Source organism: Manis javanica, chromosome 2 (genome assembly GCF_040802235.1).
Source record: "Manis javanica isolate MJ-LG chromosome 2, MJ_LKY, whole genome shotgun sequence".
Lineage (NCBI taxonomy): Eukaryota > Metazoa > Chordata > Mammalia > Pholidota > Manidae > Manis > Manis javanica.
Window position 1 is genome coordinate 67,384,824 of NC_133157.1, and position 26,740 is coordinate 67,411,563.

At 36.0% G+C, this 26,740-nt stretch overlaps 1 protein-coding gene across 1 annotated transcript in view; it reads right to left on the reverse strand.

Annotated features, from left to right (window-relative positions):
- Positions 1–26,740, reverse strand: part of PTAR1 (protein prenyltransferase alpha subunit repeat containing 1) — a 53,536-nt gene that overhangs the window by 21,855 nt on the left and 4,941 nt on the right. Inside the window, exons 2-5 of the mRNA XM_036991164.2 lie at positions 23,815–23,984; positions 15,882–15,948; positions 4,630–4,734; positions 2,608–2,821 (exon numbers count right to left, since the gene is read on the reverse strand). Of these exons, the coding sequence (XP_036847059.1) occupies positions 2,608–2,821; positions 4,630–4,734; positions 15,882–15,948; positions 23,815–23,984 (556 nt within the window). The remainder of the gene's footprint in view (positions 1–2,607; positions 2,822–4,629; positions 4,735–15,881; positions 15,949–23,814; positions 23,985–26,740) is intronic.

The following is a 26,740-nucleotide window of genomic DNA, read 5'->3' on the forward strand; positions in this document are numbered from 1 at the left end:
TGTTGTAAAATTAACATATTACTATAACTAATTTTTTAATTCCTTTTACTCTTTAGTATGCTTTTATTTCATCTGCAGTTCAGTGTGGTATAGGAGATTAAAACCTAATTACTTTCTTAAAAAGTCAATCAATCTTATCAGTATCACAAACTTAATGAAGAATCCTTTCTCTAATTATGTGAATTGTCATATTTATCAACAATGAAATATGTACATATCATGTATTAGAATCTGTTTCTAGGCTTTACATTCTCTTCCATTACTACATCTATTTTTGAGCCATACCAGAGTTACTTTAAAAACATTTAAATATATGGCAGTATAGGCAGTATACAGTTACTTATTTTTATTTCCCAAAAATTTCTTCACTACTCTTGAAGGTTTATTCTTTCTAACGAACCTTATAATCAGTTTTGAAGCTGAAAATGAATGAGTGAGTGGTTTTTAGTATAATCAGAGTTGTGTAGCCATTGCTACCTAATTTAGAACCTTTTCATCAACAACCCCTATCTATTAGGAGTACCTTAATTTCCCATTCCTTCCAGCTACTGGCACTCACAAATCTGCTTTGCCTACTCTGATTGTTGTATAAATAAAATCATGATACGTTGTCCTTGGATCTATTTTTATAAGCATATTGTTTTCAAAGTTCATCCACATTATAGCATACATCAGGGCTTCATTTCTTTTTTATGGCAAATAATATTCCTTTCTTTGGATATATCACTTTAGTTTATCTATTGCTCAGATACTGAACACACCTGGGTTGTTATTACTTTTTTTGGCTATTGTGAATATGCTGCCATGCACATTGTCATATGAGTTTTGGTATGAACATATGTTTTTTATTTTTTTGGGTTCATACCCAGGAAGCTGCAGTTATATATGGTAATTCTATGTTTAATTTTTTTGGGGAAATGCCAAACTGTTATCTGCAGTGGCCTCTCTGCTCACCTGTACTCTGCCCTCCTCTTTATCTTCAGCCTTTCCCATGTCCCTCCCTACCCACTACATACTGCAGCTGAGATGACTGGCTCTAAAGCACTTCATATACTCCACAACCCACCAGATAACCTGTACTCATTCTTCCAGACTCCTGACAATGTAGCATCCTTCCCTCTGGTGCTGTTTCCAAGAGCCCAGCCTGGTTGAGGAGCCATTTCTGTAATCCCATTGTACCCATAGCTTCTCAGTTCCTGCAAGTGTCACACTGCTTTGAGAGAGCCAGTTCTTTGTCTTTATGCCACACTCAGTTTACAGGATAGTGTCTGGAAATGATAGACTCACTGCTTTTTCATGAATTGCACTGAGTTGACCTAAAAAACTGGTAGTCAGTTTCACCTAAACTATCTATGGGAAGCAGAGAAAGGAATTAAAATTTAGTAAGTCTCTATTAGGTGCCCAGTACTTTACACTCATTAACTCAAGTAATTCTCACAATAATCCACTAAGGCAGGCAACAGAGCCTCCATTTTATAGATTAAAACATTAAAGACTTACTTTGCACACCAAGCAAGTGGGACCAGAACCTGAGCCCAGGTCATTGTGATTCTGTCTTTGCTCTTCCCACTATATTTGGTTGCCTCCCCTCCTGAAACACAAAGCCATATAAACTGGAAGGAAAGGCTATTCTTCCAGAATTACTGGCTTAAAATCCCCCTGAAATGAAATTATTTATTCTGGAGCAATCTCTGGTTGGTAAGCAGGGAGGAGAGAGAGGACCTGGGAAGGAAGATGTAGGAAGGAGCAAAAACTGGAGAATGTTTTCCATTATCCCAAAAGCTCTACTTGAGGCATTTTGACCCCTTTAAATTGTCTGAAGCCTGGAAAGCTTTTGGAATAATACCTTAGATTCTAATGGCACTGAGATCACAGGAAGTGAAGAAAAAAATAGACAAGTTATAGTATGTAAAGAGGACTACAAGGATACCTGGTTCCCACTCTGATGAAGTCAATGCTGCAACTGTGGCTGAGTCTAAGCCATTAAATTCTCTAGAAACTTCTATCTCCTTATTTCTAAATAGAAAGGATTAGGCCATGAGTTTCCAACCTAGCTCTGCATCCAAATAACCCCCTGAGCCTGTGAAAAAAATCTCTCTAAATCCTACCCTCATTCCAATTTAGTAGGCATTGGGTGGGACTTAGGAATCCTCAGGTAATCTGTAGATTCAGCCTAGTTTGGGAACACCTGGGTGAGATCTTCTGTACCCTCCCCAGGAGAGGAACTGTGAATAAGCAGCCAGCTGATTCAGCACTTTAGCTACATAATCAAAGACTGTCAAGGAAGAACAATTTCATTTCTGTAAAGCTGAATAATCCCTACCTGTCTCATGGCACAGTGAGTTATTCTCAGTCTTCCTTATTGCTGAAACCCACCTTTGTTCTACCAGTACACTAGCCTTAAGAGTGACAAAAACTTCACTGGTGAGGAATATGAACTTTTCTTTCATTGCAAGGGTTTCCCTGGAGGTATCAGCTGTCAGATCCCCTTGGGGTTGCTAAGCCATTAGTTCCTCTCTGTTAAAGCTCCGCTGGGGAGAAACTACTACCAGAAGACTTAAAGAGCAGATGGGGAGTATGCCTAGGGAGAGAGAGTAACAGCCCTACCTTGACGTCTAGCTTGGCCAGGTGTTGTAAAACCCAGATACGATGGGACCAGGCATTATAGTTGCTTGGGTATCTCCCTGCCGCTTCACCACAGACCTCCATCTCTTCTTGTATTAGTCTCTGTGTCCTTTCTGCAGGAATTGTTCCCAAATTTCCTTTAGTCATAAAGGAAGGCAAGGAGGTTTCCTGAATTAGCTGTTGTAACACCCATCGCCTGTTAAGGTAGCATGTGGTAAAGAGAATAAGGAAAGAACATTGACCAAGGAGTAAAACAACCAGAATTTTCTTTGTTCTTAATTTAGTTTTCATTCACAGACAATGCAAATAATATGTCTGAGCCCAGTTTTCTTTTTTTGGGGGGGAGTGGGGGAAGGATTGTTGTTTTGTTGTTTTTGTTTTTAATGACAATTTAACTTTAATAGTATGGAGGGGGCAGGAGAAAGGACAAAGAGGAAAAAAAACTTTCTAAAATACTAACATTTGCAAAGTAAGAATGCCATCAGTTTCAACAAGACAACTCCAAAACTCCATATGGCCACAAGAATCAAAGGCAGCTGATGTGTATGTGTGCATGTAGTGGTAGGGGTGGTAATGGTGGGAAGGGGATGTTAATGGCTGGTAAATACTAGAAGAAGAGTCATGGTTCACATCTTTAATTATATGTGCATGCCTCTCTCTGTTTGCAAATAAATTATATTATGACAGATTTCATTAGGCAAAATTTCTATATTATAGCATAGAATCTGGAAGGAAACAAATACAGTATAATCAGTTAAACCATCAAGGAGGTTTCAAAATGTTGTTATCCACAGAATTCCCCCTTGTCTATTTAAGATTTTCATTAGCATATATTTAAATGAAAAGCACTAAAAAAGGCCTCTAACCACTTAATATCTTCGGTTTTTACAAATATTTTCTCCTAAGAGAGCACTCCTTGGACTAAAAATTTCCAACTCAACAGCTAACTGAGTAAAAACTTCATGTCGTCACTTTTAAATATTAGGTTTTTTTATTAACAAAAACCTTGCTTTATAAAACATTAGAGCCAAAAAATTGATCAATGCATATTTAATAATTCCCTTCCCCTGCCACCAACCCTTTCCAAACATCTATTCATAAAATCATAAAATCTCTTTCAAGTCTGTTATCCCAATTTCTACTAAGGAAGAACATACAACTGACTATATGATTTGGAGGTAACCGATATGCAATGCTAGCCAAAGGCAAGATTACAGCTAACACCTTAAACTGACTTTAAGATCTTAACAATACTCGGGATTTAAGAAAAGTTAAGTGGCTTAATACACTGAGAACAGACTTCTTCAAAGAATTTCCCCACTGACAGCAACTAGCATTCCCATAACCACCCCATTTTAGTCCAAATAGAGCAGTTACATGGAGCCCAAGAGTAAGATGCTTCCCGAGAGCCCAAATTTTGAGAAGAGTTCCTACGTACATTTTGGCTATCTGACTTAGGCCTTAAACCTAAAAAAAATATTTTTTGCATTTATGGTCTTCACAATCTTTAGCTCAACATATACACCATTCACTTTAGCTGCCCTTATTCCCCTTATTTGGTTAATTATAATAACCATCACTACAGCCATCTTTACCTGAATCAATTATAAAACCCCAGTTGCTCATTATAGTTGAATATCTAAATGCAATCTCCATGACTGCTCTAGATGGCTAACAATAACATCTAAAACTTACTGGGTATTTAATAGTGACAGGCACCGTGGTAGTATTTACATGCATTGTCTAATGTAAAGTCAACCACTAACTCTGAGGTAGGGTTATTATTCCCATTTTATAATGAGAAAACTGAGGCTTGAACAGGTTAAGTGATATCTGAGTATCACACAGGTAGCAAGTAATGGCATCTAGATTTAAATGTAGGTAACTAGGTTTTAGATTTCACCGTCTGAACAAATAATGTGACCCTGCTTCACATTCTGTGTTTTTCTTCTCCAGATAATTATGAATGCTAAGTAAGAATCCTATGGTATAATTTAACCATACCTATGAATCCATGTTTCTGGACTCTTTGGAAACTTAGTTAAGGCCAGTTTTCCCAGATGTAAGTCCTTAATTGGATTTAAAGTGCCAGAGAGGATAAGTTCTTTTCTGTAAAGGTAAGAAAAAAAAAAAAACCCATTATCTTTCTTTTCAAACATATTACATAAAATTTAACCTATGAACTGAATTCCAAAAATTAAAAAAACATGAAACTCTTATGTTACACAGTAATCAAGAATAATATATAATAATCAAGAATATATTCTTGTATCAAAATGAACTAATAACCAGAAACAGAAGCTGTTAAGTCAACAGTGGAACTATCTGGGAGAGGGCAAGGGGGTTTTCTGGCTTGTCTCATTTCCAAAACTTGTAAGGCCTAACATCAGATTCTGTAGGACAAATCCAGTTCTAGTCAAGAATTGCTTTTGCTTCCTAAGTAAAATTTGGTATGATCTAGTTCATTACTAAGAAATACAAATATAACAACAAATGCAGTATGACTGAGATGTAAAGAAATCATTCAATCACTATCCTAACAAAATACAGAATTTTTATTTTTGAATTTTCCCTTCTGCCTTTCCTCATGTGCATACATATTTTAACATATAATTTCATATTCTGCTCTTAAATTTTGAGAATTATCCATGGTTCTACATCTTTAAAATGAACATTTTAAATGATCAAACTGTTTTCACTCAGTGGCTATGCTATATTGTAATGACCTTCCTCCCTACGGTTAGACATTTACGTTGCTTCTAAGTTTTTGCTATCTAAAAGAATTCTGAAACAAAGAGCTTTGTGCTAATGACATCTTTAGTTTGTACTTCTAGATAAGTTTCCAAAAAATGTATTACCATGTGAAATACCCACATGGCACTTGACATATCATTCTTTTTTGAAATATAAATAGAAGTAATAGCAATGTGAGGCTTTTGTTGTTGTTTCAAAGCTGTTCAAAGCATCAATGCAATTTAAAAAAATGTCATGCAAGAGTTCTCCACCTATTTCTTAGGTAAATATAAGTTAGGTATAAATTTAATTTCTCAGATAAGTTTTTGATAAGCTCTGAAATTACTGATTATATTCTCAATGTATTTATTTTATAATAAATTAGGTCATTAGCTGGTATTTAATAATCTTAAAATGTCCTTCTGTAGTACAGCTGATTATTCACTTATTTTAGAGAAGTTTAATTTCAACAAAACCAGAGCCCAGCTTACCTGGACTTACCTCACCTTAGATGGATTTAGCTCCTAAATACCGTAACACATTTTCTTTTTAACAGAAGTGTACTGCTTCTAAATTTTTATTTGATAAGGAAAATAATTTTTTTAATGAAAATATTAAACAGAAACAATAATTATTTGCATTCTACAATCATTTTTAGGTCAGTAACTTTATCTTTAAAATAATTTGAAGTGATACTAAGAAGGTTTATGGCTGCTTTAACAAGTAGATTTATTGACTATTTTTCTTTAAATGTACAGGAAATCTATGTGTCATTAAAAGAATACTTAATGCAACAGCCAATTACTTGCAGTCTTAGATCCTTTTTCTTCTGAAATCAGTAACATTTTGTTCATACAGTAAGTCTGGATACCTACAGTGTAAAAGGAGGCAAAATATTGCTCTATGTAATTTTAACTACGTTGTAGAGGAGTATTTCTCAAAGAAGTGTCTCCAACTGCTACATCATCACCACCATCATCTGGAACTTCTCAGAAATACAGATTCTCTGGCGTCACCCCAGACCCACTCAATCAAAAACTCCAGTGGGGCAAAGCAATGTGTTCTAACAGGCCCTCCAGGTGACGCACTCTAAAGGTTAAAAACTACTACAGAGATTTATTGTATTAAGCCTAATTTTCATTTACTAAATTTAAAATTTCTTACTTACAACTGTCTGTCTATATTCTATATAAAAGAAGAAATAGTTTTCTTCAGAAAAAAGAAAATCACTTTATAAATGAATCTTTACAAAGTTTCTTAAATTAGTAATGCTCTTTTTATTTCTTTATTTTGAACAGCAAAATAGTATTTGGAAAGACCTTTTAGCCTAGAACAACCTCAATGAATGGTATATATGGCTGTTCAAGATCAGCTGATGGAACTGTAAGGAAGAAAAAATTTTAAGATCAATTTAAAAACCATTCCTGGGGAAAAGATTGAACATTACATGTGTTGGATATTGTCATACACAAGTTTTTACAAAATCACTTAAGAAATGTAAGTGGTTTAAGTTATGACTATCATATAACCTGGAGATACAATAAAAAATCAACTGCTTTCCTGTATTCAAGTACAACTACAACTTGAGATAAAATTTTCAGTCACATGCAGGTTCAAAAAGTGCTGAATCTCAGCTTAGACATAACTAAACATATGCTCTGGAAATCTGTGATACATAACTCAAAAATCAGTTCTTGTGATGACAAAGTCACTGATGTCAAAAGCCACAAGAGGAGTCTGAATTAAATTGTTTAATAGAATGTGAGTAGGAAAATGAGGCATTTGTAAATTGAAGTATTTCACACTATTTTAAAGGTGCGTAACCAAACTGATAATTTAAATATAGGAAGACATTTGTTTATTTCATATACATCCTTTGAAGTTTACATAGATATCAGCCTTAAAAAAATTTGTTTTTGACTTTTCTTATTGAGGAAAGGAGTATTGTCTTAAATGTGATGATGTGGCTTTATTTTCAGGCATATTGAATATGCTGGGCTTCTATTTCATTCCAAAAGCCTTAGGTGCTGCACTGCTAACAGAAGAAGGAATGAAGTGAGAGTTATCAAGGAAATGTGGAGAAACCTGACTAGGAAAGGAAAACACATCTGTGTTATTCTGGAAGGTGAAAGGAGGGATGGTAGTAAACAATGCTACACTACACATGCAAGCTTGTTATGGGATGAAATTATCTAAGGGCTGACATTTTTGAAAAGGTGGAAAAAGAGTAGACTGAACAAGTTTTAAGAAACAATAAAAAGTACAATTATAAAAGGAGTGAGGTTTTTCCACACAGCAGACTTTTCAAATAAAAGTTACTCCTTTAAAAATTTTGCTACAAAAAGATGGCAGTGTAAGAGGTGAGACAGAAGCCTCCTCCCAAAACCACATATAATATGAAAATATAATTAATACAACTAATTCTGAAAGAGCAGCAGGAAAGAAGGCTGCACCAGAGTGCATACAGAACAGAAAAGACCTCATGGAACAGGGTAATGTACCAAAGCCGTGATCCAATGGGACCCAAGATGTTCCCCCACCCCACCTCACCACCAGGAGGAAGAGAAACAGAGAGTGGGAGGGAGTGGAGGCCTAGGACTGCTGAACACCCAGCCCAGGAATCTGCTCTGGGTGCACGAACCTACATTGCATGGTGCTCTGGAGATTAGTGGGGTTGGAAAGCTAAGACTGACTGAATACCTGGAGAGACTGAGATTCCAGCTGCTTATGGAAAACAGGGATCCACATCCGGCTGCTCTGGAACAAAAGAAAGGCAGGCAGTCTGAGAGACTACCTAACAGCAGGAAGGCAGCTAAAGGGTCAAGGAATGCACAGAGCTAACTGCTCAGGAGAAAGGACAGGTGGACAAAATTGTTCTGGCACACTCTGCCCAGCAGGTTGGGAACTTTCAGGAGCTTCAGGGGCTCCAACCCACCGGCTGGCTAAGCAGCTCCAAGGCCCCCCATGGTAATGCACAGCCTGATGCACCTTCCTCCCAGCCAGCTCACACCGGCCTGCAAACTGGCAGCCCATGCACTGGCGTCAGGCCACCCAGAGGGAAGCCCCGCTTATGGTAGCTACAAATGAAAAACACAGAGGCTTACACCTGTGGGCTCAGGCCACTCCAGTGGAGGCAGGCACAGCAGCCAAGAAGCAGGAAACAGCTTTTTCCTTACCCCAGGCAACAGTGCTGCTGCCCCACAACCCCTGATATAGCTCCAGGTACAGAGCAGTTCCAGAGAGTAGAGCTTCTGGGCACTAGAGGGCGCCACATACAAATATGAAACATCAAAGGAACATGATTCAAACCAAAACCCCATAAACACCAGAAAAAGGGTCAAGTGAAGCTGAACTGATCAATCTTCCTGAAAGAGAGTTCAAAATAAAAATCATAAACATCCTCATGGAGGTAGAGAAAAATATTCAAGAACTCAGGGAAGAATTCTGGATGGAGATCCCATCATTACGGAACACAGTATTAAAAATGAAACACAATGGAGGGATTTAAAAGTAGACTGGATCTGGTGGAGGAACAGACTAGAGAGCCCAGATATAAACCCAACCATATTATGGTCAATTAATATATGATAAAGGAGCTATGGACGTACAATGGGGAAATGACAGCTTCTTCAACAACTGGTGTTGGCAAAACTGGAAAGCTACATGAAAGAGAATGAAAGTGAATTATTGTTAAACACCATACACAAAAGTAAACTGGGAATGGATCAAAGACCTGAATGTAAGTCATGAAACCATAACTCTTAGAAACACAACCTAGGCGAAAATCTCCTGAATATAAACATGATCAACTTCTTCCTGAATGCATCTCCTCAAGCAATGGAAACAAAAGCAAAAATGAACACATGGGACTACAGTAAACTAAAAAGCTTCTGTACGGCAAAGGATACCATCAACAGAAAAAAAAGGCATCCTACAGTATGAGAAAATATATTTGTAAATGGCATATCTGACAAGGGGTTAACATCCAAAATATATGAAGAACTCACACACCTCAACAACCAAAAAGCAAATAACCCAATTAAAAAATTGGTGGGGATATGAAGAGACAATTCTCCAAAGAAATTCAGATGGCCAACAGGCACATGAAAAGATCCTCCACATCACTAATCATCAGAGAAATGCAAATTAAAACTACAATGAGATACCTCTCACCAGTAATGATGGCCACCATTGAAAAGACTAAGAAAAACAAATGCTGGCAAAGATGCAGAGAAAGGGGAACCTTCCTACACTGCTGGTGGGAATGTAAGTTGGTTTAACTATTGTGGAAAGCAATGTTGAGGTTCCTCAAAAGACTAAAAATAGAAATACCATTTGACCCAGGAATTCCACTCCTAGGAATTTACCCAAAGGATACAAGTTCTCAGATTAAAAAAGACATATGCACCCCTATGTTTATTGCAGCACTACTTACAATAGCCAAGATATGGAAGCAATCTTAGTGTCCCACCAGTAGATGAATGCATAAAGAAGAGGTGGTATATATACACAATGGAATACTATTAAGCCATAAGAAAGTATCACATCCTACCATTTGCAACAACATGGATGGAGGTGGAGGGTATTATGCTCAGTGAAACAAGCCACACAGAGAAAGACAAGTACCAAATGATTTCACTCATCTATGGAGTATAACAACAAAGCAAAACTGAAGGAACAAAGCAGCAGACTCACAAACTCCAAGAAGGGACTAGGGGTTACCAAAGGGGAGGAATGGGGAAGGGCTGGGAGGGAGGGAGGGAGGGAAGGAGAAGGGGATTGAGACTTATTATGATTAGTACACATGGTGTGGGGGGATCATGTGGAGGAGAGTGCAGCAGAGAGAAGACAAGAAGTGACTCTGTGGCATCTTACTACACTGATGGACAAGGACTGCAATGGGATATTGGGGGGACTTGATAATATGGGTGAATGTAGTAACCAGATTGTTTTTCATGTGAAACCTTCATAAGAGTGTATATCAATAGTACCTTAATAAAGAAAATTTTAATATAAAAAAATTTTGCTACATATTTCACTTACCAGTTTAACAAAATACATGAAAACTCTCAATAGTTTTCCTTGAAGACTCCAGTTTATTACGAAAATGGCTTAAGTATACCCACAGGAGCCTCCAGGGATGACTGAGCTAAGTAGTGTTTTCTTCTTCTATGAGTTACTGTGCTTTAATGTTTCTGCAAAGTTTATTTTTTAAGTTTTTCCGTCTTCTGTCTGTGGCTCTCTCTGCTGTCACTGTATTCAAGATTTGTAGGAGAGACCAGGACCATGTGTATCTTGTCCATGGCCAAATCTCCAGTGGTTACCTCAGTACTTGCCATGTAGTAAATATTGATTAATATTGAATAAACATAAACAAATGCCAACTTCCCCCTCCCAATCTTCAGGGATTCTGTCTGAAATAACAATAATGATAAAAGAAAAGTCATCCTCATAAAAACTACCATTTTTCAAATAGTTCTCCTAAGTCAGGCACTGTTAAATAATTTACATATATTATATAATTTCTCACAAGAGTTCTGTATTAGGTTGAACCATATGAAATTGCCAATATTTAGTTTTTTTATTTTTTAAAATAACTTTTTATTTTAGAATTGTTTTAAATTTATAGAAAGGTTGTAAGAACAGTACAAAGAACTCCTGAATACCCAGTACAAGTTTCCCTTATGATTAACATTTTAAATTATTATAGAACATTTATCATAATTGATAAACCAGTATTGATAGACTACTATTGGAAGTCCATACCTTATTCGGAATTCCTTAGTTTTACCAAATGTCCCTTTTCTATTCCAAGGTCCTATCCGGGATATCATATTGCATTTGGTTGTTAGGTCTCCTCAGTCTCAAAATACCTTGTTTTTGATGGCTCTGACAGTTTTGAGGAATACTGTTCAGGTGTTATGTATGCTTTTCTCATGGTTAGACTAGGATTATTATGAGTTTTGAGGAGGAGGAAGAGACAGACAACAGAGGTAAAGTGCCTTCTCATCCCCCTATATCAGGGGCAGATAAGCATGACTTGTACTGCTGATGTGGACCTTGCTGAACTGGCTGATGTAGTGTATGTCAGGTTTCTCCACTGTAGTTTTTGAAAGGATGTCACACTTAAAGAGTAGGGAGTTACATTCCATCTCCTTGAGAGGGGGTTATTTAGATAAATTATTTGGAATTCTAAATGGGAGATAAATTCATTGTCTATTTATTTGGTGCTTATTGATTCAATAATTTATGTCAGTATGGACTTATTGATACCTACCTTATACTCTAAGGTTCAGTTCAATAGTGTGTTATTTTACTGCTCAAACTGTTCCAGTTTTGGTGACTAGGAACCCTCTGACATAGCCCTAGCATATTGTTTTTGAGCACTTCCTTACTTTCTGACTCTGTAAAATATTCCAGGCTCATCTTGTGTATTTCCTGCCCTGGTCTAAAATCAGCCATTTCTTCATAAGGCGCAGTTCCTTTTATTAGAGAATGGTGTTAGAAACAAGGATCTGGATGCTTGGATTTAACCATTTTTTATCTATTACAACAACAATTTCATATGGTACAACTTAATATTATGTCAATTTTACAGATGAGGAAACTGAAGTTGGGAGAGCTTTAGTGACTTGCTCAAGGTTTCTGAGCTTAGAGTCAGAACAAAATATCAAATCTGCATAAAGCAATCAATTTAAATTAACAGGCTATGCTTAAAAGGACATGAACTATTACAGCTTGGTGTCAGCTATTCTAGTTGCTCAAAGACATTTTGCTTTTTCTGTTCATAGGCTGATGGAAAATAGGGTATTATTAGGAAGTCAACCTCTCATCAATAACCAAGTTCAGCAAAAAAAAAAAGCACTATCAGTCATTTTTTCTAGAAACAGCTGGATTTTTAAACTATATACATCACTCACTGAATTCACAGGAATCAGCTCAAAAACTTAGTCTTGCCCTATTTTTGTCCTAAGACTGCAACACCTATTAACTGAGCTGCTGATGTATTAATATCATTTATAAATCATTTAGCAATTTATAAAATACAGTAAAAATCATTCAATACTTCCCAGAATTAATGCAGAAGAAATACACCAACAGTAAAACATCATGTTGAACATTTGATCTGCAAGAGATCTTACAGGGTTAGATCAATTTACTTCCAAAGCTGGTTGTTTCTTGTTCAAAATGTACATGAGTCTATGTCTTTATATGACAATCAATGTTACTAATACAAATTAAAATTTATTAGCATACATATCCAACAACAAATTTTCTTAAAAATCAAGATTTCCTTTCTATTCATCTAGCACAAAACTTTACTAATCATCTTACTAGAATAACTTTCAAGATGAACTGCTATTAACATCACTGAAATTAGATTTATGAAGCAATTTTCCCTTTATGAGACCAAACTCACATAATTAGAAATCAGTTTCAAAAGAATCATTAAAAAATTCTTGTTCAAATTTTTCATTTCACAGGAACTAAAACACTTGCAAAGTTAAAAGTTTTGCCCAAAGTCAAGTGCCAGTTAATTGATGAAACAGGACTAAGACCCATATATCCTAAGACTAGGTTCTTTCTCCTCCACTTAATTGCCCTGTAGAATATACAGTAAATGAGGTACACACACATACACATATGTATATAAATTGTTAGTAAGAATCTTTTTTGTTGAAAGATTTTTCAATTTCCCCCATTGAGAATAAAAATGGTATTTCTACTTCTCTATTACCCTCATTTCTTTTTCACTTAATTTAATTATTTTCAGTACCCAGTCTGTAAACTGAGTATCTATTATATACCAGGCACTAGAGTATTAGATGGTAAGGAAAGTGGAGGAAAAAAAAAAAAGACATGGTCCCTACCCTTAAGAAAGCTCTCAGTTGTAAGTTTAAAGTACCTTCCTAAGTCTCCTTTGCTGATTCTTCCTCATCTCGCAAATTCTAGAAACAGCTCTGTCCAATAGAAATATAATGTGAGTCACAAACTTGAGCCATATATATAATTTATAATTTTCTAACAGCTACATTAAAAAGAAGCATCAAGTAACATATTTAATTTAACTCAATATATCCAAAACATTACAAGTTCAACATGTAATCAATATAAAATTTACTTAAAAGACATTTATTTTTTTGGGTACTTAAGTCTTTGAAATCTGATATGTAGTTTACACTTATAGTACATCTCAGTTGAGACTAGTCACATTTCAAGACTCAACAGCCAAGTGCGGCTAGAGCTATTATACTGGACTGTACAACCCTAGAAACCTGTAGTGTCCTAGTGCTCAGTCTTTGCATAGGTTCTCCTTTCCACCTATACCTACTCATTTGGGTACTTCAAACAATCTCATGGCTTTAAATACCATCCATTTTCTAGTGACTTCCAAGTTTCTATGTGGACCAGAATTCTCATTTGAACTTTAACACACAACTACCGGGACACAAATCGAGTATGTCCCAAGCTAAACTCTTCACTTCCAATCAGCAACCCCACCCTAAATCTGCTCCTCATTTAGACATCCCCATTTCAGTAAATGCAATTCCATCCTTTTCAGTTGCAGACCCAAAACCTGGGTGGCGCTTGACCCTCTTCCTTCTCTCATACCCAATTTACCATCTGTGTCTTTAAACCAGCTGGTTAAACACAGTCAAAGCTTACACAGTTTATAAAATACAGTGGGAATCTTAACAACTACTCAGCACTTCTGCTGCTCAGCTCTCTACGTGAAGGCACCTGAATCTCTCGCCTGAGTTACTGCAGCCACTTCCTAATCACTCTCTGCACTACTACAGTCTACTTTTCACACTGGAGCAAGAGTTTTAAAACCTAGGTAAGATACTGTCCCTCCTGAGCTTGAAAGCCTTCAGTGACTTTCTATCTTACGCAGAGTAAAAGTCAAAGTTCTACATTAGCTTACAAAGATCTATAAAGCCCTATGAGATCAGGTCCATTACTCTCTGGTCTCATCTCCTGTTACTCTCCCTTTCATTCATGCTACTCCAGCTACACTGGCTTCCTCGCTGTCCCCAAATTCCCAGGAACATGCTAGGCATCACCAAGAGCTTTTCTACTTGTTCTTTCTACTTGGAATGCACTGAACCTAGAATCTACAAATGATTCCCAACTTCATGCTGGTCTTTGCTCAAATGTCCACTATTTAAAACTGTAACATCATTCTTCCCATCCTCTTTTATCTCTACTTTCTTATCTCACTCTTTCTCCACAAGATTCACCACCACTCGATAAATGTGTACTTTACTGCCTTTTTACCCCACTAAGGAATAAAAATTTCACAAGAATAGGGTTTTGTTTTATTCTCTATTTATGGCTCTATTCTCAGTGCCTAGAACCTAGGACATAGTAGTTAATAAGTAGATATTTAATAAATGAATGAACAAATATTGGCAAGGATTATGTGGACTAAATGAGATAATGTATAAGTTGTGGTATGGTCCTTGGAATATAGCAGCCACTCATAGACATCAGTCTATTCCTTAACCACTATGGTGCTTTCCATAAAATAAAATTGGAATTCTAAAATTCTGTAAATTTTTAAAGCCTGATACTATACTTTCTATACTAAATATCTTATTCTATACTTTCCTTATTCTTTAAATATCTGATCATTAATTATTCAAAATAATTTAAAGACATATAATAGAAACTTCAGTAGGCATTATAAAATATTCAGAATATAATCTTATATAAAATACACAGAAAAATTATTATTTAAGGCCTCTTTTCAAGAACAAAGGCTATAATCTATGGCTCTTTCCTATAAGAAAATTTAAAATGTATTCACAATGTCTAATGCGACTTCACTTTTATTTATCTATAACTGTATCCTGCTTTGCTCTAAGAGAATTTATGTTAGTCTAAGGGACCACCAATTTTTAAAAACCATACATATTGTTTACCTGGAAAAACCTCAATGAAAAAAAGGAACCTGGTCTGAACTTCAATATTTTTATAAAGAATTTGTGTTTAAAGCTAAAATAATCAAGATTAAAGAATTTAAAGATATTTATGGAATGTGATCTCTTTACAGAATACTAAGTGCTGCAGACTTCTAGTAACTTGCCACAGAGGTCTCAATGTTAAAAACTAAACTTGGACTAAAAGTTCATGGCCTTGAATCCTCACCCTACATGCTTTCCACTGCACTGCAGTGCTGCTCAAACATACTAACAAATGCCTTACAAATCAACCAATTATGCCAACTGTGCCTACCCCCTAAAATGGGACACTGTAATTCACCATTACAATTTACATTTCAGACATGAATGTGTATAGAGAAAAGGCAAAAACATGCAAAAAAGGGGGGGTCAAAGTATATGTTAGAATTGTCACAGAGATGCCACAAGATGTCACAAAGAATGGTATAAGAGGTAAGTGTAAGATGCCATGGATACATAGTTTATATTTCATTTTTCAAAAAGCTAGTAACTCATGGGGTTTATATATGTCTTCAGAAATTTGGACAATTTCATTTTATCACTGAGAGAATGACATACCTCACGTTCCATGCAGTGGTAAAGTCTGGGTTTAGAAGCAGCAGGGTGCATGTGACATCTATCAATTCTAAAATAAAGAGAAGTCATATTAAAAACAAATAGTCCTGCCCTTTAAAGGTTGGCTTCTCTTTCTTTTAAGGTCCTTTTTATTTATATATATATATCTTTATAACTCACGGTATACTAATATATATCCCATGTCATAGCAATTTTAATGATATCCTGCTCTAAGCTATCAGAGATATGAAGATTATCTTCAATATTTCTTTCTACTTATGATAAATATAAGTCTTTTAAAAGCTGACACTGAAATAATTTTCTAATACCATATGCCTATAAAGAATAGTAGTTTTTGGCAATTTATTTCTACCAAGGAAAATAAATGTAATTTCTATACCACTATTCATTTAATTCCACAAATATTTTAAGAATTGTGCACATTTTTTTAGAAGGGAAAAAAAATCACTTATAATTAAAACAATTCATTAACATTCCCTGCAAAGATTATCCTTTCTTACATACATTTTTACATAGCTATAGCAAGAGTGCCAAGAGTTAACATGAATGTACTTCTGTCCCTGTCACTGATCTATATAACTACTTAAAAAAATGCAGCAGACAAAAAATTGTACTTTGTTTTCATTTACATTATTAACTTACAACTATTAATATAAACATTTTATATTTTTGTTTACTAAATGCTATTTTCATCTTACAAAGAGCCTACTCACATTCATTAGCCATTTAGCTACATTGATCTTGACAGAATTCCTGGATGCTCAAATAAAGCTCCATAAGGTTAATATAATACAACAAAATAAGTGATATTTAGACATTTTATCTTCATTTACTAACACTGAATAGAGAATTTTAGGATTAAATGATCAACCCAGGGGCATAATTCTAAACTCAGGAAACCTCTACTAAGCTCATACTAAATGCTAAGTAAGTAAAATAATAAAAATAATTATAATTATTTAGTATTGTTTACTAACCATAGTATTAAGTACCTTATTTACATTTTTTAACTGAATTCTCATGATCAGAGTTCAAGATCTTATTTCATTTTACAGGGAAACTGATATTTGCATAGTTTAAGCAGTTTTTTCCCATGGTCACCTAATTAGTGTGTGGCAAGGTCAGTATCAGAATTTTTTAGTAACAATTATACTGCCAATGAAATACATGTCTACAACGAACTTGGACATTCTCAGTGTTTAAGTAAAAGATAAACTTTTAAAAATCTGAAACGCACACACATAAATATATACCTATAGTCATTTAAAAATAGTCTATAGAACATGAAAATTAATTATTCCATTCTCACCCATTTTAATAAGAGATTAGCATTTACTGTGAGCTTATGATTTCATTACTCTAAATATATTATAAAATTCAATAAATGAGCAACAAGGTAGAATTAGCACATTTTTTACCTCTACCTCATTACAAGTCACTGCATGCATAAACACAATACGTCTATAAGGAATAATCTAATCTCTTCATTCTTTTACTTTTAGTAGCTCTCAGCACTAATATATACCAAGGAAAATAAATGTAATTTTCTATATCATTATTCATTTCATTTCACAAATATTCCAAGTATTGACTCTGTGCAAAGATTCAACTGGGCCCTTAGGATTGACAGACTGGATGTAATTATAAGTAAGACCTGATCTTGCCCTCTAGATGGTTACCCTTTAGTTAGAGAGAACATATAAATAAGTAATTATATAAGACAAAATGAGTAATTGTGAAATAGAAACATATACCACATTTTGGGGACCACCAAAGCAGCTGCAATTCTCCCTGGAATACCTTGGAAAGGTAAACTGGCACTTAGTAAACTAATACTTAGTTTCTTGGAGTCTCCCAGCCCTTAAAAAAAAAGTGACCAATGATAGTGGCTATTTGTTTGTATTTCTAATGCAACTCTCCGCCCCCCCCATAAATGAACACAAATTTATCCTCCATGAGAGGTACTTCTATATAATAGCACAAGGCAGAAACAAATAAACACAGAAAGTACCTAAGTCCCCACTTTTCATTTTGTGGCTATGTGTAGAGAGAGGAAATCTAATCCAAGAAATGCTTCCTGGAGAGTTTCCCCCTAGGAGGGTAGCAACAGCAGCTGTTAGTTAGGCTCACAGCCCAGCTCTACCACCTACTGGGCAGTTCCTGGGCAAGCCACTTAATCTCTCTTTCCCTTGAATCCTCCTCCTATTAGTACTACCTCATGATTCATACTTACAAAGTGTCAGGACAGTAGCTGACAACAGTAGTCCTCACTGATTGTTCCTGTCACCGAGCCTGTACCTCCTAGTCCAGTTCCACAAACAACACTGGGGCTGAATGCCACCAGAGGAAGAAAGCAATCTCCTAAACAGCCCAAGCACTGACTGCTGAGCAGAAGGATACTTTTTAACTTCTAAGAGTCCCAGGATTTAAAACATCAGTAGCCTCAACCAAACATCAGTGGTGCCTAGCACGCACTCAGCCGCAGGCTTTTCTCCCTCCTCTCCGACAAACTGCTAACTCCTGATTTTAGGACTCAAATTCAGCCGGGACCTCCTCCAGGAAACATTACAGTAAGATCCTACATGTGGGAGTGAAGTGCAATGTCAGGAATCTGAAAGGGCCAACGACTAGGTTAGAAATACTGGAAAAAAATTAAAGAATCAGTCCTAAATTACACATATTTTTCTGCTCTTCCTCCCCACTGGCTCTGACTGAATGAGAGAAAAGAAAGTAGTGTTTCTTGAGAGCCTATACATGCCAGGCACCTTGCTGGGTGTTTTATGCATACTACTTCATGTGATCTTCACAACACCCCTTTGAGACCTATTAGAATTCCCTCCCTTTGGTGTGGAAATAGGAAAAGATTAAGTAATTTGTCTGTATGTTAACGAACTGAATCTAAATCCAGGTCTGTTTTTCTGCAAAGCAGATGTTTTTTCCACTCTAGCACACTATCTACAAGTACTCTGCCTCTTCAAGTAGGGACTGAACCAGAAATCTAAAGATAAACATGTATAATCAACAGCTGATGACAACTATTTCACTCTCTACATTTCATCAACTATATGCCATTTCCTCTGCAGTTTTACCCAGCAGATGTGAGCTACTGACATACCTATAGTCTCCTGAAATTAAACAGGTCTTTCTCCAAAGACCAGAACATACATACCAGCAAATGAATGTTTCTGCTACACACACTTTAATATATGACTAACTCATTATATGACAATGAGAAAATTAATCAAGATATATTGTACACAAGAAAGAAGCCAAATTCTATCTGTGACAAGGAGAGGACAAAAGGATGGGAGAGGGAAGTAAGAGAAAAATCAATATGCTTTCTTTCCTGCTCTGTATTCTAGAAATGGCCTAAAGTCAGCAGTCACTGCATTTGACAACTCTCTGATAAGGATGCTTTCATGCATCTAGAAATAAATCCAAGGTCAACTTGGATTGGTTAATCTCTTCTTTTTAAATACATTCAGGTTACCACAGAAGAGAGGCTTGAGGTAAAACTATGTGGTAAACACCAAATAGGGCCCTGTTTATTACAGAATACAGTCACTGAATCAATAGCCACACTAAGCTAAAACTTCATTTATAACTCTTGATACCTACTTGACAAATGTCTGTTGAACATATAAAGGTGCTGAGTAAATAAAGACAGATAAACCATAGTCCTACTCTCTAACAAACTGACAATCTAGCTGGGAAAAATGCTTAAATAATCAAGTACAATAAAGTGTGCTAAGCGCTACCATGCAAGCAGTCCGAATAAAGGAATTCCACACTGCTGCAGAGAGATAACTACTGTGTCTTGGAGAAAAGAGCCCCCACAGGAACAGGAGTGTGTGTTTGCTGGCCACCACAGCAATGGTGACACCGTGACACATGAACCCGGCCTCCACAGAGGCGTCAAGGTAAGGTAGCAGCACCCAGCAAAGTCCAAGAAAGGAACAGTGTATGTTGTGGCTGGAATGTATATCAAATGGCTACAAACTCAAAGACTTCGAGGGTTCAAATGAATGTCAAGAAACTAGCAAAGTGAACCTGATGATAAGTAGCAAAACTGAAACTCTACCTGTGTCTGAAGGACATGAAGAGGTTTTAGTAAACTGGAACAGTCAAGAAAAGCAGAAGCTAATTGAGCCCAGCCAATTTTTGCTGTACAGAAATTTACATACCTTCTGATTTTTCAAGTGAACATAGAAGTTCAGATTTCCATCCTAATTTGAAAAGTTAATCCTGATTTTTAAATGTTTAACTTACTATTTAAAAACAATTTTAGAAACATTACACAAACCAAAACAATATGTATCTGCCGGCTGGCTTCAGCCTGGAAGCTGAGAATCTACAACTTCTGATGCTGAATATAAAATAGAGAAAAAGGGTGGTAATGAAGTCTAGGAACAGACTGTGAATACCCTTCAATACCATGTCAAGGATTTCAACAGTACCTTGACCTTGCAGGCAAAATGAAATAAGATGACCAGATACATTATTTCAGAAAAGCATCTCTCAAACTGTGTTTCTAAAAAGTGACGCTGGGAATTGTTGTTTAAAATGACTGGCTAGTGGCATGATGGACATGAAGCACAGGAGACTGAAAATGGAATAGACCAGCTATGAGGTGAGTAACATTTGTCCGAATGAGAAAATAAGAAAAGGAGAGGAGAAGATGACTTTTAAAGAGATAGCTCAGCTATAATACTGAGGTTGTAAGAAAGAGGGAGGAACAAAGGAAGATAATAGAAGGGTACACTTTGAGATGGTCAAGTGCAGGACAGGGCTCTGCCCAGTCAGGATTCTAAATTGAGGAATTCTCTCTTGCTTTTTGTTTGTCATGGATTTCTCAAGATTCAGAATTACAGTGTCATTCGTCTCCTGAATTAAATACAGCTACTATAGCAGCACAGGTTTTAAAAAATACCAGTCTCTCTCTAAGTAATTAAACAGGAATGCTGTGTTCCCTAATTGTAGTTAAAGTATGGTTAAACTTGACTGGTTATGGGGTGTCCAGATTAAATCTTATTGAGCATTATTTCTGAGTATGTGTGTAGGTGTTTCCAGATGCGAATAGCATGGGGATTGGTAGACTCAGTAAAGTAGACTGCCCTCCCCAACATGGTAAGCACTATCCAATCTGTTGAGGGAGTGCACAGAACACAAGGAGGAAGGAGGAGGAATTCACCCCTTTTTTGCTTCCTTTGAGTAAGGACAGCTTATCTTCTCTGGCATTTGGACTGGTATTTACACCACTGGCTCCCCTGGTTCTCAGGCCTTCAAACTCAAACTAAATTACAGTTCATAATCTACTTTAGACCCAGCTTTCCTGGGTCTCCAGCTTGCAGAGCAGTCTGTGGGACTTCTCAGCCTCCCTAACTATGTAAGCCAATTGGCCCTAATAAACCTTCATCACTCTCTCTCTCTCCTCTTGCTCTTTGTGTGTGTATTTATATTTTTATATATATAATATATCTCCATATATAGGTGCACACATACACACCTCCACGCATCTCTCTCTATATATATATTATACACACACACACACACACACACACACACATACACACAATTTTCTACAGGTAGTTCTCTAGAGAATCCTAATACAGATGCTTTCTACACATCTTTGGAATTCAGCATATTAATAAAAGCATTAATTCAGTTTGTTTAAAGAGAAAAAAACCTATCCCAAAATAAAGGTCACAGTTATAGAATACACTTTTAGGGGATGCCCAGGATTTTGCCATGACCAATCACAAAGACGCTCACATTTCTAAAGTTGTTCTTAAATTGTCAGCTTTCTTAACTTGACTCTTCATATAATACATATTCTACAAAAAGGGTTTTAAAGGCATTTTTTTGAAATAACTGCTTTTTCCTAATGTTTACAGTTTTTTCCTTAGCAAGATTCACCTGTATTCTAACTGGTTTGGTTCACAAGTTTGGCAGAATGCTTTTATGTTGGCCAGTCAGCATTTTCAGGTATCTTCTCTCAAATCAGAAAGTTACCTCCATATTTTTACTAGTAACATGCTATACAGCCTGAGCAATATGTGACATCACAATAAACTATGCTGTCCTTGCCCATCAAAAAAGTAAAATTGAAAACTGCTTCCATGAGGATATATGTTAGGATAAAATCAAGTTGCTTCTGTACACATGCATGGTTACATCAGAATTCAAAGATGCTAGCTATTCATATAGTGAGCTTAACCATATGATCTTCTGCTTGGGTCCTCCTGGGCTTATCAAGACTAAATCTTGGAGATTTACCAAAGCCTGAAGTGCAGTGTCCAGAAAGACAAGAAACAGGGAAATGGAGAGAAGGACTTGGTAGGTTACAGAGAGAAAGAGGGTTGGGCTACTATATATGAATGGGGCAGAGGGTAGGGGAAAGATCTCAAACAATAGCCTTTGATTTTTAAAAATTCATACTGTTTCTTCTCTTCAAGAGAAGAAATTATGTCTCGCTCCTCCCCAGTAGTTAGTTACATATTGGCTCAATTATACATTTCTGCACTCCAATGCAGCTTTGTCTGGGAAAAAAATAACTTGGTGGATTTATATGGTGTTATCTTGTACCTTAATGTTACTGAAACCTACAACAGAGAGATGGAATGGAGAACAAGAGGGACTAACAATAGATAAATACCCTTACCTTTAAGTTTATACTTAAACTTATACATTAAAGTTTATGCCACAAACTTGAGCTATGCCATAAACTTAGGCATAGCCTTATAATTAAGAAATATGTCATAGGACTAAGTGGGTAAAACACACAGGAAATAGAAACTACTTAACATTAAACCTTCAAGTCAGACTCTTTCTATGGGTCTAAACAGAAAAGTGCTGTCAACCTTTTATGATGGTAGATTGAAGGCAATGCTAAAAGGAAAAAAATATACTTTTGGCAACACTTCACAGGGAGCCTGTTTTTCAGTCAAATGTATTATTCATCTTGTTATCCTCCACAGTACTTAGAACAGCTTCTGGTAAGAACAGGCCATTGGTAATGGCTATTGAACTGGTAATTAAAATTCTCTAGGAAACAAACTTCTCATTCGAAATTAGCCCCAGGCATACTAAGCACTTTTGAAGGTAGTGCTGTCTGTGGGCAGAAGCTTTACAAAAACAGTTAAGAACACAGTGTTGCGTTAGTACTCTTCAAAAAAATGAGATCTCATGTCTCACTATCACCTAAAAAGTAAAAAGAATTTCTGCACATGGAGGCAGGCTTACTATCTATCACATAAGGGGGAAAAAAAAGAAGAGACTAAGAAGGATGAATAGGTATTGTCTGACGCAGCTGAGAACTGTCTCAAAGGAGTGGAAGAAGTGAATGCTAAGACTGTTTTCTTTGGCTCCTATCAGCTTAGGAATGGCACCAAGGGCCACAGCTCAGCTGGGAGTCACAGAACAGCAGCATTTGGTTAACCAGAGCTGGTTCACGGTATAACTACCTCCATCTCACCTCCATTACGTCACCTGGGCTGCTACAAATGTGTTCCAAGTTCATAACATGGTAAATTAGGATTAGAAATTGGAGAATCTGAACTTGTAGGGACTAGAGCCCTCTTCAGTGATTTTTGAATTTTCTTTTAGCCATTGGGAGTTTTCTTCACACAAAATTTTATAATTACCCCAATACATAAAAAGATAATATCAGAATTGCTGTTTAACTGCTCAGGTTGCAGGAGGTGGCTTGGCACCCTGCTTGAGATACCTCCCACAGAACCATTGTGGATACAAAGTTTGAAAACTACTAGTAAGTCCAAACTCCTCACTTGAGAGGTTAAACACACAGGCAATGAATGAAAGAGCCAGAAGGAATGCCAACATCCTTGAGGAGGGTTCCTTCCACTAAATTCCATGCTACTTCTAAAAACCAGAGGAGGACAGAATGCAGACTTACCGTCTTTGTTCAGCCATTGCTTTCTCATTCTGTACAAAAGGAGCTTGTTGTGGACATACGGTAGGAGGAACTTGACACACCAGCTCTCCACACCAAGTTTGTTTTCAACCAGGACTATGGGACTCCTGTTATACCTAGCTTCAGGACATGGGATCAGGCCAATTTCATCTCTTAATATGTAAAACATAAAAAAGAAGTAAAGATAAGAATACTAGCCTTTTCAAAAGTCTTCAAATCCTACGGCGTATTTTTTTTCAAAAAAACAACCCCACATATTTTCTTCTTAAAAGTTATATTTAGCTCACCTACTGGATTGGTAGAATTTTTTTTTAATACCAGTTTTTAATCTGACAAGAGTACTGGAATATTAGTATGCTTTACTCCCTGTTGAAGGGAATGAAAATTGATCTGATCTTTGGATGGAAATTTGAAAATGTCTTTCAAAAAATTTAAATGCACATCCTCTGTGACCCAGCAATTCCACTGCTCAGAGATTATCCTATGCCAAATAACTGGAAACAGTATAAAGTATATTAATGTAAGACTGGTAATATTATCTATGGCTTTAACCATAGATGTGTTAAAAGATGAAGTACATCTGCAAATGATGGTATAGAAAGGGTGCCAAGATAAATAATAAAAAAAGCAACATCCAAACACAGTATATAGCACAAAGCATATAGCCTTATATTTTTAATGTATACATGGATTCTTTACAGATTTCTTGGAAGGATACCAACAAACTTTGCAGGAGAGGAAGGATTTTATTTTTATAGAGTTTACATTTCCTTAAAAATGTCAACAAATGTATTAATGCTTGCCTGCTAAAAGGTATGTGGATCAGGAATAAATCATCAATAAAAGTTATCCTGTCAATGAAACTGAGCGTTATTTTTTTTCTTTCCTTTTTTATAATCCTTTATACTTTTCGAATTAAAGAAAACCAAATAAATGTTGTTAAACCACAAAATACATTTCAAAATTTGATCATTTTCATCTAAGGCAGCATCTGTATCCCTCAATCCACCTCAACTTAAAATGAAAATGTCCATTACAGACCAAGATTAAAAAAAAACATGTAGGGCTATTGACTCTCCTAGTAAATGAATCAGCAAGCCTAAAAATGTTTTTTTGCAAAACCTGTACACATGCCTTTGAACTATAAAGAAGTTACAATTCCTGACTAGATGAAGCATTCTTTCTCAAATATTATGTATGCCCTTCCCTTAATTAATGAATAACAAGAAACCGTTTAACAACGGCAGTCGATATAAATAACACTATTTTTAAAATGTCTAAATAAATTTTAAAATGTGTTTAAAAACAAAATAAAGAACTGGTTTTCAGAGCTAGTGTGTGATTTATCTATTATGTTCCTGATTTCGCTGCCGAGAAGACAGTAAGTAGTTTGATAGTTGCAAAGAGGAGAAATTGTGTTCAATTACAGGTTTTAAGAAAAGCCGTCGTTTTTTGTTAGTCTACCATCATAAATTGGTGGGAGGCTCTGGAACTAAAAATCCCTTGTGGAAAACTCTAAAATCTACTTGCACGTTAAATCAGCTTTGAAGAATGGCTAGTGATTTGTAACCCCTACGGTACGCGTGTTTATTGATACGTATCTGTGTATTACTAATGAAGTGTGCAAGGGGACACTTTTCAAATTTTAAGACTTAAGGCTTTTTGTTCCAACAACTGGCTCACTCAGGTGTTGCAGAGGTATTTTGATACACTATGTCCATACTATCCAAATATTTTCTGAGTACTACAACATGCTGAGTACTGTGTTAGGCTCTGAAATTACAAAAATGAATAAAACAAGGTGGTCCCAAACTTACAGAGCTGATAGTTTTGCTAGGGAGTTGTGCCAATATCTATAACAAAATGTGACACCACCATTCCAGTAATATAAAGAAAGTTCTAGAGGAAGAATAGGGCAATCTAAGTGAGCATTTGAGGTCAACATCCAGTACCTCAAAATATGATTTTGCCTTTGTAGTTGGAGGTATTAACTTGAAATCTGTCTAATTCACTATTAGGACAACTAGCCGCATCTATATTATACCTGACTAATATGTCTCAATCTCTGATATTTTCTGGTGTTCAGGTTTTATTATATAAAGTAGAACACTTAAAAAATAAACTAGAATTACAGTAAAAAAATAAACTCAGTATAATTATTTCAAGAAAGTCTGTTCCCTAAGATCTAATATACACATTTCAAAGAACTGCAAATATCAGTATGAATGTCAGTGCAACAAAAATAAAAGAATCCTAACTTTTGAGTATAGTTTATTTGGGGGGAATTTTTTATGTAAATTCACAATGTGAAAATCTGCGCTGCTCACTATTTATATTAAAAATAAAAGGTCCACCTACTATTTGGTTCCTAAATAAAAGGACAGAGCCATATGGGCAAATAAACATACTGCTTTATTTGGGACCATTCTTCCAGGAAATAACTTAAAAAAATAAGAATGCCTTGATATAACAGGTGCTCAAAAGCTGATAGTGAATGGCTGATTACCACTGCACTTCAGTGGACAGATTTTCCAAAGATTATCAATTTTCAAAGAGTATCAGTTCTTATTCTCCAGAAGAACATGACTTAGATTTCCTTTGGGCCCTACCTCAGTCAAGGAAAGAAGCACACGCAAGCGCGCATGTGTGTGTGTGTGCATTTTGTATTTATAAGTAAATAAAATGTCACTTGGTCTCTATAAAACTCACTTTCCTCATCTGTGAAATGGTGGAATTGCATTATATCTCTAAGTATGTATATGTGTGTGTGTGTATATGCATTGTGCCTCTAAAGAGGGAAGCATGCTACTAGGTCTCATGAGCTTTCATATTTTGACTGAGAAACCTAATAGCTATTCTCATGTGAGGAGAATGAAAATGGTAATTTCAGTGAATGTAAAGCAACAGG